The sequence below is a fragment of the Sturnira hondurensis genome, unplaced genomic scaffold, assembly GCF_014824575.4.
Source record: "Sturnira hondurensis isolate 20B ecotype Veracruz unplaced genomic scaffold, ASM1482457v3 Scaffold0006199, whole genome shotgun sequence".
NCBI classification, from domain to species: Eukaryota; Metazoa; Chordata; class Mammalia; order Chiroptera; family Phyllostomidae; genus Sturnira; species Sturnira hondurensis.
This window is the reverse complement of record NW_028078830.1, coordinates 583,448-598,098: the sequence shown is the minus strand read 5'-3', so window position 1 is coordinate 598,098 and position 14,651 is coordinate 583,448. Positions and strand designations below refer to the sequence as shown.

Below are 14,651 nucleotides of genomic sequence, written 5' to 3'. Positions count from 1 at the left end.
TGTACTTTACAGCCCATGAGAACTTTGAGTTTGTAGGGGCGGCAAATTGCGAGAAGGCAATTATTTGGGAACCACGTGCACCGTCAAGAATGGAGAACACCGCATTAGGCAGCCTGTAGTGAGTAGGGAACTACATTACCCGGAAGACCCCGCGTAGAGAGGACGCATTAGTAGCCAGTGAGGGGCTAGGTGAGGCATTTCTGGGGGCGTGCGTAGGGCGTCCAGGCTGGACGTCCGCTTGTTCACCCAAGCGGCAATTCCCGCGACCCTGACTGTGATGGCACCTGAACGGTGGGTGGGGCGTTAGGTGACAGCACTGAGAAGGCGTGAGTCTCGGTTCCCTCAGCATAGACTCGGGTCTTAGCCTGGTCGAGGACCGCGGTGCCCGAGACAGCCTCCTCCCTCGCTGCTCCCGCCCTCCCCTCACAGAGTCCGATGGCGGCGGCCGCGCTTCAGCGCCCGGCTGAGGTGAGTGCGCAGCCCCTGGGCCTTCGCCCCTCAGCCACCGAGCCCTGCATCCCTGGTGCGGGACGTCGGTGACGTCCTGCAGGCTAGGCCCCGGCGGTAGGTGCTCCAGGGTGACACACGGTGTGATGCGGGTGGGAGGGGGTGACGGGCTGAGGGGCTGCTAGGTAAAGACGCACAGGGACCGCTGAGCGGGGAGGATCCGGGACCCTGCGATTGTCCTGCGCGCAGGTAGCAGAGAGTGTGCGGCGGAGTGACAGCTGGAGTAGCAGGCTGGGCTTGTGAGGACTCTGGAAGACTGGGCTGAGGGGTATCAAACGTCCCCAAAGGCCGTTCAAAGGAAGAAGAGACCGGATAGGGTGATGCGAACATTGAGGCACTGGGAGGTTGAAACCCTGTTTCAAGATCTCTATGCCGGTTAACAAGACACTGAGCGCCGAGGTCCGGAGGTGAGACAGCCAGCGCGAGGTCATCGGGCTTCAGGGTCAGGAAGGGGGACCCAGGAAGGAAGTTCTGTGAACCCTACCATGGACAGATTTTTCTGAGACCTTCCTCTAGTACAGGTTCCGGTGCCTGTGGAAGTGCTTTTGGAAGCACAGGTTGTAGAAGGTGTCCAGACCCTCAATGGCCTTGACCTCTACCTACCCACATTTTTCTCTCTATGGTTTTTTCTTAGAGTCTTTTCTTTTAAGTTATTTTAAATTATAGTTCACATAAAAGATTTTGTTAGCTTCAGGTGTATACAGCATAGTGTTCAACATAAAAATACCTACCTGGAGTCTTTTGTTTTAATCCTCACCCAAGGATGTGTTTATTGATTTTAGCGAGAACATAGATTGGTTGCTTCCCAGATGTGCCCCAGCCAGGGATCAAACCCACAATCTAGGTATGTGCCCTGGCTGCAGATTGAAACAGCCACAACCATTTGGTGTATAGTACCATGCTATAACCAACCCAGTCACCCAGCCAGAGCCCTGCTTAGAGTCTCAAGTGCCATTCCTCCTGTACTTTGGTCTGGAGATCTTGAAGAAACCCCAGTCCTGGAGTTGTAAGTCCTTGTCAGACTTTATACAGATGTGTTCCTGTAGGCGGCAATAAATGTAAAAAGTGTGGAGGGTTATACAGGGAACTAGTACCAGGATATGAAGATGCTTACAGGTATAACTCAGCTAGGAGTGCTGCAGAAACCACAGCTCTATCTTATTTTTTTAATGTGGGAATAAACAGCAGGGGTGCAGGAGTTGGGACTGGAATGGCTGCCTAAGAGTTGGATATGTATTCTGGAAGTAACTGGAATTTTGGGTTAGAGAGAGGAGGTGGTCTTTAAAGGTCTTACCAGCCTCCATCTGGTTGTACAGTGGCAGCAACTGTGGAGGTGAGGCAGGAGAAAATAAGGTCAGGCTAGAGTCAGGCTACTACTGAGTCCAGCTGAAGATTAATGGACCAGAATGGTACCTTAGCGAAAGTGGTTGGACTCTGGATGCATATTTGAAAAAGGGTCGACTAGATTTTCTAATGTAGAGGGAGAGGTGGTGAAACATAGGATTCAATGATGATTGCTGTGTTTTGAACTTATAGGAATAGATGCTCCATTATCCCAGTTGAGGAAGATTATAATAGGAGAGGAATTCACTGAAGATATCAAGAGCTTTGCTTTGGCTGTGTTGAGAGGCTGAGGTGTTTCTGAGACCAAGTGCAGACATGGCTGAACACAGCCATGAGCAGCTGGACACACTGGTGTGGAAATCTGGGGAGGGTTCTCAATGGAAACATCCAAAATGTGGATACTTTGTGGACTCAGGTGAGTAAGCCGTGTTCACATTTAAAAGGGATAATCTTCGGGTTATAAAGTCAAAGGTGTTAGGGGGCCAGGTTGAGGAGGATGGAGTCTGTGAACTAGGTCTCTTGCTTGAGTACTGGGTGGTAGTTTTCAGGTGAGGCAGTGAAGTGGTCATGAAAGGAGGACATGTTGAAGATTGTATATGTCTGGCAGGTGACCAGGCTTTTCAAGGGAATAATGGACATGAGATGGATGCAGAGGCCTGGGAGTGATTGAATCAAGATGACATTTAGGCCAGAGCTAGTGTTTTTTCTCCATGCTCCTCACCCAGCAAAATTTTGTGGCAATTTTGATGGGGCAGGGTGTTTCATTCATCCTCGAGGATCAAGCCAGGGCCACATAGGGTCATCTGTGAGAGTCACTAGGCATGAAGTGGCCTTAGAATGAGGTTAAGTGAGCAGAGGAAGTTTTTACTACTAACAGACAGCAAGTGCAGCACAGAAGTGGAAGAGGGTTGTGGGTGTGTGTGTGAGATCCACACATGATTCTCTGTGGCTGGGTCCGAGGCAAAAAAACCAAGCCAGACAGTGAAGCCTTTGTGGAAGCAGTTGGAGTTGCTACCACTCATGGGAGCAATGGGAGGTCTGTAGTGGTATTGGATCCTGTTTGAATTTGCTGATCTTACTCTGGATGTTGTCTGTTAAGTTGTAGTGTAAGACCTAACATGAAGTCCCAATGTTATGTGTTGCCTTGACATCTGGTGAAACCTGAAGGGCCTCAAATGGCCTGCGTGCAACTTCCCTTCCCCACTCTAACCAAGCAGTTCTTTTTAGTGAGGACACCAGACCCACTTCCTCCTTTTCCCTTTGTATTTGGTTTTAGTTCTCTACCAGCCCAGGGAGTTATTCATACCAACCAGTGGTATTGTCCTGCTGGAACCCAGGGGCACCTCACTGTCCCAATACTACAAAGATTGCATTCTACATCCCTGGTTGTTCACTGTTTTCCATAGGACAACCCCATGACCCTCACCAGTGTGGCAGAGTTGGTTGGAGTGTCGTCCCACAACTGAAAGGTTGTGGGTTCAATTCCCAGTAAGAGCACATACGTAGGTTGCAATGTTCCACCCCCATCCCAGCACATATGATCCTCAGACGGCTGCTTATAGGAAGCAACCAATTGATGCATCTCTCTTGCATGGATATTTCTCTCTCTAAATAGCAATGAAAAAGTATCCTCAAGTGAGGGTTAAAAACAACAACAAAAAAGCCATAGTACAACCTCATGTAGCTCTGTGTGGTGTCCTCCCTGCCCAGGCTGTGAATGTGTGTGATCGATTAAACTGCTGACCATCTCATCTCTCTAGTGTCAGGTGTCATATATTTGGTTTTTCCCATAACCCTAGGTCAGGATCCTACCGTCAGCAGTGTGGTGGAGAGGAGAGGTCATTAAATGATAGTAACGTGGGGAGACTAGGTAAAGGGCTATGGTATGGGGCAGTGAGATGGTGGTGGCAGTGGGCCTGTGGCTGTGCTGTCCAGAGGTGTGATAGATGTGCAGTCTAAAGACTTGCATGCTCTTGAAGCAGAAGTATGTTTGATGGCCCTGGGGCCCTTGTATTGACACTTGCATAACCTTGGCCGTCTCAGAGGAATTGCCTGGTGGGAGCTGGTGGAATCCTTTATTCCAGGCTCACAGATATCTGTTGGTTCACCTGCCTCTTGTTACTGATGGCTGGACCTTAAGACCAATGAGTTCCAAAAGTGTCCTTGCCACCAGGGCCTGGTTTTTCCACTTAGTTAAGGGGCTTGGGATGAGAATGGGCATGGGTCAAATAGAAGAGGGAAGGGTTTGTACACCCTTAGGAAGGGGCTGTTTTTGGTTTCATCTGTCCCCATTATGATAGGGCAGGGTGACCTTTGATGACGTGGCCATGTACTTCTCTGGGGAGGAATGGGATCTCCTTGTTGAGGCTCAGAGACGCCTGTACCAGGATGTGATGCTGGAGAACTTGGCACTGATAACCTCCCCGGGTAAGATCCTCACACCCACCCCTGTCTTCTGAGCTGGTGTCTGCCCTTTCATTTTCCCCAGAGAGGTCTATCTGTCTCACATAGGACCATGAGCACTGCTTTCTTTCACAGTTTCTTGGGTAGGTGCTGTGGTTGATTGGACTGAGATGTGTGTACTGCCCTTGAGCATTCCCAACATCTACTTCCCTTAAATTTACCACAGAAGGGTCCAGAGTCAGTAATTTTGCAGTCACTGTATGGAGTCTACAAGACTCCACCATGCTTGCCATCGCCTTAGCCAAGCAGATTTGTTTAGATGCAAATCAACTCTCTACCCAAGGGCTCACTTCTTTCCTCTTGCTAACATTTTTTGATGCCTACCTCTACTAGGAATTATCGTCACTTACATTGTCACTGTTTGTGTGATTCATGCAGTGTACTTGTAAGACCTTCCTCAGAAGTTGTCTTTGTAGTATTTAGTTTTCTCTCCTGTGGCTGTCATGGGCTAAGTTCTTTTTTTTTTAAATTTTATTTTAATTGTTGTTCAAGTACAGTTTTCTGTTTTTTCTCCCATCCTACATCCTAGCCCACTCAGCCATCCCTCCCCACCTCCCTCCCATTTCCACCCCACCCCCAGTTTTTGTCCATGTGTCTTTTTTTTCTTTTTCTTTTTTAATGCTCCACCTATTTCCATGTGTCTTTTTTTAAATACATTTTTAAATTTTATTTACTTACCTTTAGAAAGGAAGGGAAGGAGAGAGGGAGAGAAATATCAATGTATGGTTGCTTCTCATGCGTCCCCTGCTGGGAACTGGCCTACAACCCAGGCATATGCTCTGACTGGGAATCGAACTGCGATCGTCTGGTTCACAGGCCCGTGCTCAATCCACTGACCTACACCAGCCAGGGCCTCCAAGTGTCCTTTATACTTGTTCCTGTAAACCCTTCCCCTTTCCCCCTGAAATTCCCTCCCCTCTCCCCTCTGGTCACTGTCAACCTGTTCTCTATTTCAGTTTCTTTGGTTAAAAAATATGGAATGCTTCATGAATTTGCATGTCATCCTTGCACAGGGGCCATGCTAATCTTCTCTGTTGTTCCAATTTTAGTATATGTGCTGCAGAAGCGAGCACATGTGCTAAGTTCTTCATTTCCTCTCACTTCTTTTACTTCCCTGAGTACTTGCATCATGTAGTTGCTCATCTTGGGAGTATGATGGAGAGCCCTTGGTGGTTTTCAGGGTAGGTATGAGTTCACATAGAAAGATGGGCTCAGAGGGAGCCTGGTCTTGGGGAGTGGCACCCTGGGAGAGGGCATGATGTCAGGGTTGTGTTGAAACCAGACCGACACCTATTCTGTTGGACTCTTATCTTGGTTCTCAAGCCAGTGGCTACATTTTTAAAAAAATATATTTTATTGATTATACCATTACAGTTGTTCTATTCCCCCCCTTCAATCCCCTCCACCCTGCACACCCCCTCCCCCTTTCCCCCCTTTAGTTTATGACCACATGTCTCAAGTTCTTTAGATTCTATATTTCCCCTGCTATTCTTGCCCTCCCCCCTATCTATTTTTTACCTACCGTCTGTGCTACTTATTTTCGGTATCTTCTCCCCCTCTTCCCCTCTTCCCACTCCCCTGTTGCTAACCCTCCATGTGTTCTTCATTTCTATGTTTCCGCTCCTGATCTAGCTGTCCTCTTGGTTTGCTTTTGTTTTAGGTATGATTGTTAGTAACTGTGAGTTTGCTGTGCTTTCACTGTTCATATTTTTTATCTTCTTTTTCTTAGAGAAGTCCTTTTAACATTTCATATAATAAGGGCTTGGTGATAATGAACTCCTTGAATTTGATCTTATCTGAGAAGCACTTTATCTGCCCTTCCATTCTAAATGAAAGCTTTGCTGGATAGAGCAGTCTTGGATGTAGGTCTTTGGATTTCATGACTTGGAATACTTCCTTCCAGCTCCTTCTTGCCTGTAATGTCTCTTTTGAGAAATCCGCTGACAGTCTGATGGGAACTCCTTTGTAGGTAACTGTCCCCTTATCTCTTGCTGCTTCTAGGATTCTCTCCTTCATTTTAATCTTGGCTAATGTAATTATGATGTGCCTTGGTGTGTTCCTTCTTGGGTCCAACTTCTTTGGGACTCTCTGAGCTTCCTGGATTTCCTGCAAGTCTATTTCCTTTACCAGAGTGGGGAAGTTCTCCTTTATTATTTGTTCAAGTAAGTTTTCCACTCGTGGCTGTGTCTTTTCCCCTTCAGGTACCCCTATAATTCAGATGTTGGAATGTTTAAAGATGTCCTGGAGGTTCCTAAGCCTCTCCTCATTTTTTTGAATTCTTGTTTCTTCATTCTTTTCTGGTTGGATGTTTTGTTCTTCCTTCTGGTCCACTCCATTGATCTGAGTCCCAGTTTCCTTTCCATCACTATTGATTTCCTGTGCATTTCCCTTCATTTCAATTAGTTTAGCCTTCATATGTTCCTCTAATTTGTGGCTAAAATTAACCAGTTCTGTGAGCATCCTGATCACCAGTGTCTTGAATTGTGCATCTGAAAGGTTCGCTATTTCTCAGTTGCTTAAAGTTATCGGCTCTGGGGCTTTGAGTTCTTCTTGAGCCGTATTTTGGACTGTTTGTGCCTGTTATGTATGAGGAGCAGAGCCCTAGGTATTCACCAGGGCTGGGCCACTCAGGTGCTGGGTTGTGACGCTGTATGTGGGGGCGGGGCCAAAGGAAAGCAATGGCGGCCCCCTCTGCTGCCTCCCGCCACCACTGCGGCTGCACACGGTCTGTCCCACTGTACAGGAATGTGCCACCATGGTCAGCCCGCCGCTGGGTTCGCCTGCTGGGGCCTGCGTGGTCCGACTTACTGCTCACCCCTTTGCTGGTTTATCTGCGTGCGAATGTGTGACTGCAGGCAGCCCGCCGCCCCGAGCCCTCACTGGGTCAGCCCGATGGAGCTGCCTGGGCCCCTGGGGTCGGAGGATCTTTCTTGCCTGTCCCCAGCTCTCCTGCTGGCTCTGCATCTCTTACCGGTCTGGTTGAATGGTTCATTGTTGTTGGACTTCCGTATAGTTCAATTTTCTGTTCTTTGGTTGCATCTTTGTTCTCCAAACCTTTGTTGTATTCGCCAGTGGCTACATTTTATTTCAGCCTTTCCATCTCCATTCTTGACACTTTGCATACTAATAATTCTTCCACATGTCACTTATCCTCTTACACCCAGCCTGTGGGCTCATCCTCACTTGTCTGACTCCACATCATGCTGCTCCAGTGGCATTGTTCCCCAATGTTGCCTTTTGCATATTATATCATGATGTGCACACATACTCTTAGGTAGTCATTGAACACCTGCTGCTCTGGTGGGGCTGGATATTTTGTATCGGTACCTGAGGACTTTTTTTTTATTACTTATAGACTGGAGTTGGGGGGTAGAGAGAGAGAGAGAGAGAAAAAACAGTGATTGGTTGCCTCTTGTAGGCTCCCCAACTGGGGATTGAACCCACAGCCTAAGCATGTTCCCAGACCGGGATCGAGCCCATTACCATTTGGCGTTCAGGGTGCTTCAACCAACTGAGCCACACTGGCCAGGGCGTGGATATTCTTTATCCCAGATACCCTTCTGCACAGCACTCATGGGTCAGCTATAGATAAGATCCTGTTTAATGTTTTGAAATAAATAAGTAGTCCCTGCCTTCACCTTGTGATACCTCCTGCTCCATTTGTGCTCTTTATAGCCTAGTACTTTTCTACTCAGCATTCAGGTGTTACCCACCAGCAGATAGGTCCTGCTAAATTTGTTTACAGAGAAATGACTTGTAGATCCTGTCTCTCCTCCCTGTGCTCTGTACTTGGTGGTGTCCTTCACCTCACGAGGCTTCCTACAGTCTGACTTATAGCCCAGCACTGCTAAGTAGTCCTCGTTTGAACCCAGATCCAAGCTCCTGCACACACTGCATGGACTCTCCTGATTATGTCAAACACTAATTTGTGTCCAGGTTGCCTCTCCTGCCACAGTCAACATGCACTTTACCAGTGTTTCTTTTCTTTTAGGTTGTTGGTATGGGGCAGAGGATGAAGCACCTGAGCAGATTGTTTCTGTAGAAAGAGTGTCACAGGTCAGGATTCCCAAGGCAGGTCTATCTTCCCAGAGGGCCCACCCATGTGACAAGTATATCCCGGTGTTGAAAGACAGTCTGCTCTCAGCTGAACATCAGGGAATGCGTCATGGACAGAAGGTGTGCAGGCTGGGCCCATGTGGGAAACAACTATATTTCAGTGCAAACCTCCCTCAGCACCAGATGCAAAACATTGGAGAGAAACCCTTCACAATCAATGTGAACAGAACTTCCACTGGGAATGACTACAAATTTCACGTGTCTGGGAAGCCCTTTACCTGTGGGGAGATTGGGAAAGACTTCTTGGCCACTTCAGGATTACTCCAGGTACAAACCACTAATACTGAAGAAAATCCAAACACCAGAACCAACTCTGTGGCAGTCTTTCCCAAGCGAAAAACTCATTCTCAAGAATGCATGAAAGTTTTGAGGTACAAACACAAAGTTATTCATCACCAGAGAGTTCTCAGTAGAGAAGGATGTTACATATGCAGTGAATGTGGGAAATCCTTTAGCCAAAGCTACAGTCTCATTAGGCATTGGAGAGTTCACACAGAAGAAAGGCCCTATGAGTGCAGGGAATGTGGGAAATCCTTTAGCAAAAGCTATACTCTCAGTAACCATCAGAGAGTTCACACTAGAGAAAGGCCTTATGAGTGCAAGGAATGTGGGAAATTTTTTATCTACAGGTCCATTCTCTTAGAACACCAAAGAGTTCATACTGGAGAAAGGCCTTTTGAATGCAGTGAATGTGGAAAGTCATTTAGCCAAAGATCTCACCTCAATAACCACGAGAGAATTCACACTGGAGAAAGGCCATATGAATGCTGTGATTGTGGGAAATCCTTTAGCCATAGCTCTAGCCTCATTAAACACCAGATAGTTCACAGTGGAGAAAGGCCATATGCGTGTGGGGAATGTGGAAAATCTTTTTACCAAAATTCTGGCCTTATTCAACACCAGAGAGTTCACACTGGAGTCAGGCCTTATGAATGTGGAGAGTGTGGAAAATTATTTAGTAACAAGTCTAACCTCAATAAACATTGGAGAGTTCACACTGGAGAAAGGCCTTATGAGTGCTATGAATGTGGGAAATCTTTTAGCCAAAGCTCCAGTCTCATTCAACACCAGAAGGTACACACTAAATAATGGCCTTATGAGTGATGTTATGAATTAAATGTTTATGTGCCCCACAATTCATTTGTTGAAATCCTATCCCCTAGTGTGTTAGTATTAGGGGGTGAGGTCTTTGGGTGGTACTTATGATGAAAATTGGTCATTCGAGTAGAACCATCATGAGTTTGGGATGAATGTCCTTATAAGAGTTGAAAGAAAGCTTGCTTCCTCTGTCTGTTATGGGAGGACCCTTTGAGAAGATGGTCTGTGAATCAGGATGCTGGTCCTTACTGGACGCTGGACCTGACCACATGGGGACCATGATGTGAGATGTCCAGGCTTCAGAAGAGTGAGAAGTAAATTTACATTGTTTATAAGCACCCAAGTTTATTATAATATTTTATAGCAGCCCAAGCTAAGACAGAATATGAGTAATCCTTTAGGCAAAGACACAGTCTCATAAAAATCAGAGAATTCACAGTGGAGCAAGGCCTTTATGGGTTCAGTGAATGTCACAATCCTTTTAGCCAGTCATCTATCTTTATTCCACACCTCAGAGTTCACACTGCCAACAAGCTTTAAAATAGCAGAGAACATGATATTTCTTGGCTTAGGATAATTACACTGGAGGAGAACCCTTGTGAGGCAGTTTACCTGGACTGAACTTCGTTCATCTGAATGTCCACAGTGGGGTGATTTTCCCCGTATGTCCTAGCTACTTGGAAAATGTTCAGAAGCTGCATTGTGCTTTCTAATCTCCCCAGACTCCTGGCTAGATTTAAGTCACTGCCAATTTCTGTGGCAGAAGTAATTTCATCTCTGCCACCTGGCCAGTCCCCACAGTGTACATCAGTCACCACCCCACATAGTTAGGGAAGCTGCTTTGTGTTCTCTCATTGCTTATGGAAGTGATAGGTAAATGGAACCCACGGGGATGCTCATTTCCTCCTATCTTAGGGCATGGATGTGACCCAGTGTTAGCCCAGAGTACCTGATCTGAGTTCTGGTGGTGTCTTGCAAATAAAGACTACATTTCTTAGGAGTATTGTTGGTGTCACATGAGGCTTTTTATAAGTCTTTGCAGTTTTGAAGTCACCAACCCAGGACTTGTGTGCCACAGTTTCTTTGGTTTATGCAATAATAAAGATCCTTTGGTTTAATTACTTTTAAATTTGGTGTTCTTTTACTTTAGGGGGAGATTTCAAAGCAGAATCAAGGTCTGCTAGCATGAAGGGGTAAACACATGCCATTGGATCCCAAGCTTTGTGTTTTAAAGAAGCCAGTATAATTGCAAGTGAATGAGCAAATAAAGCTATCCAGTTTTTGTCTTGCGTTATGATCCAAAGCCTTAGTTGTGGGCTGAGTTGTGTATTCCAATATTTCTATGTTAAAGTCCTCACCCTCAGCCCTTCAAAACGTGACTATGTTTGGACATAGCATTTTGAAAGAGATTCCAGTCAAACCTTGGTTCTCCAAAATCTTCCATCTTGAACAATTTGATTCTTCATCAAGTTCATGGGGAAAAATGTCTCAGTTGTCAAACTAAACTTGGCTATTCTTGTCCCAAAAACCCTTTCACGCCAGTCACGTATAATCAGTTACATGTTTCTCAGGCAACACACGAAAGAATGCATGAGTTTGAATATGATTTGGTTTTTGAAAAAATCTTTTCGATCTGCCTTCTGGAATGAATTAAGTTCAAGAACATAGGCTCTACTGTACTACATTAGAATGAAATCATCAGGGTAGACTCTTTTTTTTATTTTTATTTATTTATGTATCTTTAGAGGGGAAGGAGAGAGGGAGAGAAACATCAATGTATGGTTGCCTTTTGTGCATCCCCTGCTGGGAGTTGGCCTGCAGGGAACCAGCCTGCAACCCAGGCATGTGCCCTGACTGGGAATCGAACTGCAATCCTCTGGTTCGCAGGCCTGTGCTCAATCCACTGCAGGGTAGACTCTTAATGTAGTGTAAATGATGTCCTTAATAAAAGGGGTGAGGATACACACCCACAGAACAAAGGCCACCCTCTGAAAGCCAAGCAGAGGCCTCAGAGGAAACCAACCCTGTTGACACCTCAGATTTCTAGACTCCATACGCATGGGAAAATAAATTTGTGTTGTCTAAGCCACCCAGTTGGTGGTACTTTGTTACGCCAGTTCTAGCTGACTAACACAGCCTCCTAGGATACGTATCTTGGCTTTGTGGTCTGGATGCCAAGATTTTTGTGTGTGTGTGGGGTCAGGTCATCATCCTGAAGGAGAAGCAGTTGTGACACCCTCCAGTGCTTCTGCAAACACCATGGATGCTTTGTTTGTTCACACGTTATTCAATGCCAGGTGAAGTTGAATGGAGTCTTTCCCCAGATCATGCAAAAGAACTGTGTGCCATGATGTACAGAATTCACTTGTAATATTGAAGGGGTGGGGGAATCATATTTGGCAATCCAGAAGGCTGAATTAATGGGGAGTGGAGGAGACTCAGCCCCATAGATGGGGTGTGCTGCTGCTAAAAGTTCATCCACATATATTCCCACGATGACAGGAATTCTGCAACCTTCACACCTATATATCTTTTGTAACATCATTGTCAGGTAAAACAATCTAATGTTTGGGGGGTTCTGTTCTCTTCCTGGGCTGTCCTTCTCATCTATGCCATTGCTGTGCGGGCAGAAAAGCAAGGATAAAGACAGGAGAGATCTCACAGTCCAGGGATGTGGCTTTTGTGGCCCAGCCCAGCCTGTGTTCCTGTTGACACAGAAATAGCCTTCATTGCTAACCAGCTGACACTGAGGTCCTGGCTAGGATGAGAGAACTTGTAGTCAATAAACAGTTACTGGCCTGGCTGAGTGGCTCAGTTGGTTGGAGTTTATAGTCCCATACACCAAAAGGCTGCAGGTTGAATCCTTTGGTCAGGGCACAGACAGGAGGCAACCTATTGATGTTTCTCTTTCTCTTTCTCTCTCTTACCCTCTCTCTCAGCCTCCCTCCCACCTCCCTTTCTCCCTCTCCCTCTCTCTCATTCCTCCTCTCTCTCCCTACCTCCTTAATTTCTAGGATCAATAAATATATCCTCAAGTGAGGATTAGAAAATAATTATAGCCCTGGATTGTGTGGCTCAGTTGGTTGAGTGTTGTCCTGCTAACCTAATGGTCACAGGTTTGGTTCCTGGTCAGGACACATGCCTGGGTTCCAGGTTTGGTCCCCAGTTGCAAGAGGCAAGGCGATTAATGTTTCTTTTGCACTTCAGTGTTTCTTACCCTTTGTTTCTCCCTCCCTTCCCCTCTCTCTAGAATTAATAAAAGAACAATTTTTTTTTTACTTATGGAAGTAAACAGTTACCAAAGTTTATTTTTCTGGAAAGAGAGGGAGATTGGGCTTTTTATTTTGAACAGTTTTTAAAGGATTATAATGGTATAATTGACATGCATTATATATTTAAAACTTATAATTTATGTTTTCCCCTACATAGAAACCTGTGAACACATCATAACTAAGATAATGAACGTCTGTCACTCACATATTTGCCTCCTGTCCTTTTATAATCTCTCTCTCTTGGGTCCTCCCAGCAATCATTGATTTACTTTCTTTACAGGAAATTTGCATTTTTTAGACTTTTATATGATTGTAGTCATAAAGTGTTTATTTATTTCCCCCCCGAGTTCCTCATGCACAATCTTGTTTTGAGATACATCAGTGGTGCTTGTGTGAACAGTTCATTCTTTGTATTGCCAAGTACTATTTTGTTCTGTGCATGTTTACCACTATTTTTATCTATTCATCTGTTCTGGAGCACTTGGGTTATTTCCAGTTTGGGACTATTGTAAAAAATTCTGCTCTGAACATTTTCGTTACAATTGTTTTTGTGGAGAAATATTTTATTTCTCTTCTGTTACAACTCAAAGTGCATGCCTAACACACAGGGTAGGTAAGTGCTAAAATTTTTTTTAAATTGGAGACTATGATCTAAAATTATTGTTTCTGTTTACTTTCCCACCAGCAGTGTATGAGTCCTCATTTCCTCCACATCCCTGCTAGTATTTCACATGGTCAGTCTTTATTTTTTAATTTTTATATGGTCAGACTTTATTTTTTAATTTTTATATGGTCAGTCTTTAATGTTAACCGTTTTAGTAAATGTGTAGTGCTCTCTCAATGTGGTTTTAGTCACTTTTGTAGGATTTGTGATTTTGAGCATTTAATTTTTAAAAATTTATTTTTAGACAGAAGGGAAGGAAGGGAGAAAGAGGGAGAGAAGCATCAATGTGTGGTTGTCTATTGTGTGCCCCCTACTGGGGACCTGGCCTGCAACCCAGGCATATGCCCCGACTGAGAATAGAACTTGAAATCCTTTGGTTGCCAGGCCAGTGCTCAATCCACTGACACACCAGCCAGGGCAACTTTGGGCATTTTCTCATGTGTTAACTCACCACCAGTAAATTCCTCAATTGTAAGAAATTGAAACATAAGAACACCCAAACACAGTCTGCTGGGCTCTCCAAAATGAAACATCTTTTTAAATTATAGCCAATCCAATACTTTCCTTTTTTATGGTGTTTTTTCCATTACCATTTATCTCCCTATACCTTCTTCCACCTTCACCTCCCCCATAATTTTCTTGCTTTGCTGCCCCTTCTGCTCTATATAATCCCTTTTTCTACTTCAGTTTGGTGCCACCTGATTAAAATTTATGTTTGCTCAAACAGAGTTTTCAAATTTTTAACGTACCTTGAACCCCTGCCCCAGCTAAATATCGCCAGGGCTCATCCTTTTAAATGGTGCTCTTAGGAAGGAGGCCTTCCTCGTTACTCATCCCCTCTTCTCAGCAAAATCACCTTTTGTCCTTGATTCCATGGCACCTGCCCCATTCGAACATACTATGTATTTAGTATTTCTTCTTTCATATTTCCTTCGGTATCATAGAACCAGAAGAAGGTAGGGCTGTTGGTTTCTCTTGTGGCTGAATTTCTCCCATGCACCTACAGAAAGTCCTAGTAAACCCAATATGTGCCCAATGAATATTTGTTAGAGCAGTGAGTAAATATGACACTTCACTTTCCTTTTATTTCGTTTCATTTCATTTACTACTTTTCATACTCTAAATGTTCTTTTAACTCTTTCCAAAGTAGTATTGCTCAATGTTTTCAGGATTGAAAAAGAGTCACA

The 14,651-nt window shown here is 45.0% G+C and overlaps 1 protein-coding gene and 1 non-coding gene across 2 annotated transcripts; one reads left to right on the top strand and one right to left on the bottom strand.

The window, feature by feature from the left end:
- The first annotated feature begins 1,354 nt into the window (after positions 1–1,354).
- LOC118988185 (zinc finger protein 211-like) lies at positions 1,355–10,657 on the top strand. The gene is made up of 4 exons (XM_037047651.1): positions 1,355–1,513; positions 2,044–2,266; positions 4,152–4,278; positions 8,306–10,657. The coding sequence occupies exons 2-4, from the start codon at positions 2,183–2,185 to the stop codon at positions 9,517–9,519; spliced, it is 1,425 nt and encodes a 474-aa protein (XP_036903546.1). The 5' UTR covers positions 1,355–1,513; positions 2,044–2,182; the 3' UTR covers positions 9,520–10,657.
- LOC118988225 (U6 spliceosomal RNA) lies at positions 5,283–5,387 on the bottom strand. The gene has a single exon (XR_005066736.1). It is a non-coding gene; the product is annotated as a U6 spliceosomal RNA (small nuclear RNA).
- Positions 10,658–14,651: the final 3,994 nt, after the last annotated feature.